The 4,202-nt window shown below is 60.2% G+C and overlaps 1 protein-coding gene across 1 annotated transcript in view; it reads left to right on the top strand.

Moving 5' to 3' along the window:
* Nucleotides 1-1,466: 1,466 nt before the first annotated feature.
* The window catches only part of Il6r (interleukin 6 receptor), a 16,010-nt gene continuing 13,274 nt past the window's right edge, over nt 1,467-4,202 (top strand). The window contains exons 1-3 of the mRNA XM_033758093.1: nt 1,467-1,879; nt 2,067-2,261; nt 2,719-2,915. Of these exons, the coding sequence (XP_033613984.1) occupies nt 1,573-1,879; nt 2,067-2,261; nt 2,719-2,915 (699 nt within the window). The 5' untranslated portion in view covers nt 1,467-1,572. The remainder of the gene's footprint in view (nt 1,880-2,066; nt 2,262-2,718; nt 2,916-4,202) is intronic.

The raw sequence follows: 4,202 nt of genomic DNA, 5'->3' as shown, positions 1-4,202 counted from the left end.
TGGCTCGCTTGTCAAAGGAACTGGAAATGGCCTGGGAGGGGGAAGCCGTCCCCGCCCTGACCCTGGGTAGACTGTGCTTTTTCCAGCACGGAGACAGGTGATCAGGTGGTGAGGGGAGCTGCGGCCGGACCGAGGGGGAGGAAGACTTGCCTCGGCCTTGATTTGGCCGCACTGGGGCTTGAACGCAGGATGTTCCCTCTGAGCTATGTCCTGGCGCCTTTTTCAATTTCTTATTTGAGGCAGGGTCTCCTTAGATCACTAAGGTGCCCCATCTGGGCTTGAACTTGCGATCCTCCCGCCTCGGCCCCAAGTGCTGGGATGACAAGCGCCTGGCACCCTCTGCTGCAGCGGCTGCCCACATCCCTGGGCCAGGGTCCCCCCGGCCAGAAGGTGGCTGGCGGTCGTCAGGGGTCGGCAGCTCCCACCCCACAGAGGCCTCCCTTTCCAGTTGCCTGTCAGCAGCATTCTGAAACTGCTAAGAGAAAAATTCCAGAAATAAGCGATCTTGCGCTGTGAATAAGGCGCTGGGGTAACTTGATGAAATCGGGAGCCAGGGCCTCCCTGCCGCACACAGCGACCCACAGGCGCCCGACTGAGCCCCAAGGAGGAGAGCTGAGCTGAGGCACAGGGCAGGTGTGGCGGAGGGTGTATCCCGCAGACGGCAGCAGTCCCGCGGACGGTCCCTGGCCTCTGGGCTCACCCTCTGCCCACGCGGTGTGGACGCCCTTTGCAGACGTCACTGGCGCCTTCACCCAGAGCACAGGCAGAGTGGAGAATGGGCGCTGGGCCGGCCTTGGCCCTCACCCGCTGCCCGTGCCCAGAACGGTGGCCTCTGTTCCCTCCCGGGAGGGCCTGCTGCTCCACACGGCAGCTCCCTTGCTCCTGCCTGGCCTCCCGCAGCTCAGCCTCTGCCCAGGGCAGCCTGGAAACCAGCAGCCAGCACCCCTTCAGCCTAGGAGGCGGAGGGTGGGGGACGGTGCAGGGGTGCCCACTCCCGCTCCAGGGTGTGGTGTACGCCTCTCATCCCAGCACTTGGAGGCTGAGGCAGGAGGACTGCAGGCTGCAGCCCAGCCCGGACAACTTAGCGAGACTCTGTCTCAAGACAAAGAGTAGAGAGGGACGGGGGATGTGGCTCAGCATGCAGGCCCTGGGTTCACTCCTCACCACCACAAAACAAAGCAAGAACAAAAACTCCCCGAGCCAGAGGCTGGGGACTCTGCTGCCAGGGTAGGCCTGTGGCTGCTGTGGCCTAGAAGGCCCCACGGTGAAGTCTCACTCACCCGAGTGCCGTCAGTCTCCAGAATGCTTTTCTGTCACCATCAGCGCCCCACACTTTCCTGTGCATCCCTATCTTTGGAGCCTCATACATCTGAGCCTAAGTGAAGGCCAGGCCTCTGCTCCAGCCTCCCCCCTCCGTGCCAGATGTTTTTATTTTGAGACAGAGTCTTCCTATGTACCTCAGGCTGGGCTTGAACTGGAGATCCTCCTGCCTCAGCCTCCCAGAGTGCCGGAATGTTTGTGTTTTCAACTGAGAGCACAGAGCCGGACAGGCTGGATAATTTACTGTAGGCCATGAAAGCTGCTCGGAGCTGGGATGCGAGCCTTGGGCTTAGGGGGCTCCTCATCGCGGCACTGGCCTTCCCGCCACACCGGCAGAGCGGGAATGGAGGGCAGCCCCCCCCGTCTTGTGTCCACAGCCAGACAGACCCCGTGGAAGAGTCGCAGGAGCCGTGCCTGTATTCTCGGGAGTCCCGGAAGTTCTTGTGCCAGCTTCCAGTTCCAGAGGGGGACACCTCCACCCGGATGGTGTCCGCCTGTGTGGCCAACAGTGCTGGGAACAGGACCAGCAGCAATGAGGCGGTGCAGGTCACTAAGATCTGTGAGTGTCTCGGCTTCCGCCTGGTGTGAGGGACACCTCCGAGGGGAGGCAGTGACGGGCCGGAGCTGTGGGTCTGCTTGGGCCAGGCGGGCGTCCAGTGCGTGAGGGGCTGGGCGGTGGAGCGGGCTGGATGGGCCCAGAGGGCGCTCTGCTGTCCACGCCCTGAGGAGCCCACTCCCGCCCTCAGTGAAGCCCGACCCACCCGCCAACATCACCGTCACTGCCGTGGCCGGGCACCCGCAGTGGCTCAACGTCACCTGGAAAGACCCCTGCTCCTGGGACTCTGACTTCTACCGGCTGCACTTTGAGCTGCGGTACCGGGCAGAGCAGTCCAGGGCCTTCACGACCTGGCTGGTGGGTTCCTCCCTCCGGGATGGGCGCGGTGTGGGGTGCCGGGAGGGCGGGGCGGGGACCCTGCTGTGTGCCACCCTCTGCGGGGCTGTTCCCTTATGTTGGTGGTTCAGGGCTTGTGTCCCACCGAAACACTGATACAGTGTGATTTGGCACCAGCATATCTGTGTTTCTATTGCCTCAACCAATTGCCTGGGCCAGTGTTACAATGTTTTGGTCAGTATTCCTTGATGGAAAAGTTGTCCCCAGTGCAGACATAGTCCTAGAATGCGTGGAGACAATTCTGTCCCCCCACCTAGTATGATTTCATTCTCAAATAGGATTTCATTCTCAAAGAATCTATGTGGGTTTTTTTTTTTTGAGAGAAGTTGTCTTAAAATATAGCTCCTGGAGCGAGTGGAGCCCCGAGGCCAGAGCGGCCCCCTGGACAGGTACCTGGGTCGGGGGGTAGGGAGGGGTGTCTGGCCGGCAGCCCCCAACTGCTGCAGGGGCCAGAAATCAGTCGGTGGCGGCCGGGTCCCTTCCAACAGGCCGGGCAGCCCGCGGGGATGGGCACTGCGCGCTCAGGCTGCGTGGGCACCGGCGAGCCGCATTTGACCGGGCGATGACGACCGTCGTCGCTCGGGGGATTAATAAAGTTAGCGTGCTCGTGATGAAACAAACTCCAGAAAACTACGAGGAGCTAGTAGTGATCGCCAGCACTTTTACCACCTAGGGAAAACTGGGAACATGTTAGTGTACTTTTTTCCTAAGCACATTTGTATGTGTGTTATATTGTAAGCATTCTCCATGTTATCACATTTTTGGGGAAATGTATTATTTAGCGTGAGTAAATTATGTTTATCCTTTAGGAGTTTTTCTTTCTTTAAATAACTGATGTGCGTGCGTGTGTGTGTGTGTGTGTGTGTGTGTGTGTCTGGAAATTGAACCCAAGGCCTTTGCAATCAGCTACATACCCAGCCCTTTTTTAACTGTTCATTTTGAGACAGGATCTCACCTAATCACTAAGTTGCCCCGGCTGGGTTTGAACTTTTGATCCTCTTGCCTCGGCCTCCTACAGCACTGGGATCAGAGATGTGTGTCCACTGTACCACCAAGCTGACTTTAAGGAATGTTTACCAGATCAGTGCAGCCCTCGGCTAGATGGGACAGGAGGACTCGTGGTCCTGAGCGGGGCCTGGACCCGCCTTCCTGCTTCTCACCCTGCCCCTGCTTTCTGTCCCCGGCTGGGCCTTCCTCAGGACAAACCTACTCTGTTGCCGTTTTTTTTCCCCTGATAAATCCGCTTGAGACAGCGTCTCCTACACTCGGCTGTGGAAGATGAGGGGTTTGGGAACCTCCCTGACCACCCCAGCGATGCTCCCAGGCCCCTTGAAGCCTATGGAGACCCAGACACCCGCTCCCCACCCACCGTCCACTGGGTCCCGCGTTCTGTGGCTGTGGCTTCCAGGCTGACTCCTGGCTGCTCGAGCCTGTCCAGCCCTGCGGCAGAGCTGACAAACTCAGTCTTTAGGACTCGTCAGTCGACAGGAGCGAGGCCGCATTCCCTGGCTGCGCACACACTGTAAGGAGAGAGGGCGCCAGCTGCCTGGCCCCGTCCCCGCCCTGGCCCAGGAGGACGCAGGCTTGGTGAGGCTGCGCCCGCCCCTGTTGGACAAGAGCCCCTCTGACCTGCACCCCGCGGTGCCGGGTCCTGGGGAGAGCCCAGGGCGGGCTGCGGGCAGGCTCCGAGCTGGGCAGGCTCCGAGCTCTGCGGCTGCCCCTTTCTCAGAAGCTTACTTCCTGCTGCCACCTGGACAGGAAGGAGGGCCTGACCACATGCGGAGCTGGGGAAGGGCATTTAAATCGGCCGTGCCCTGGGCCGGCTGTCACCACCGCGGCCAGTCTCTGACCAGGACGCTGCTCCAGAGTTGAGCACAGTGCAGCCTTTGGGAGAGAACAAAGTGGGTCGGAACCTTCACTGTGGAAACGT

This window comes from Fukomys damarensis, unplaced genomic scaffold (assembly GCF_012274545.1).
Source record: "Fukomys damarensis isolate Sample0158 unplaced genomic scaffold, DMR_v1.0_HiC HiC_scaffold_33, whole genome shotgun sequence".
NCBI classification, from domain to species: Eukaryota; Metazoa; Chordata; class Mammalia; order Rodentia; family Bathyergidae; genus Fukomys; species Fukomys damarensis.
This window is presented reverse-complemented; position numbering and strand designations above follow the sequence as displayed.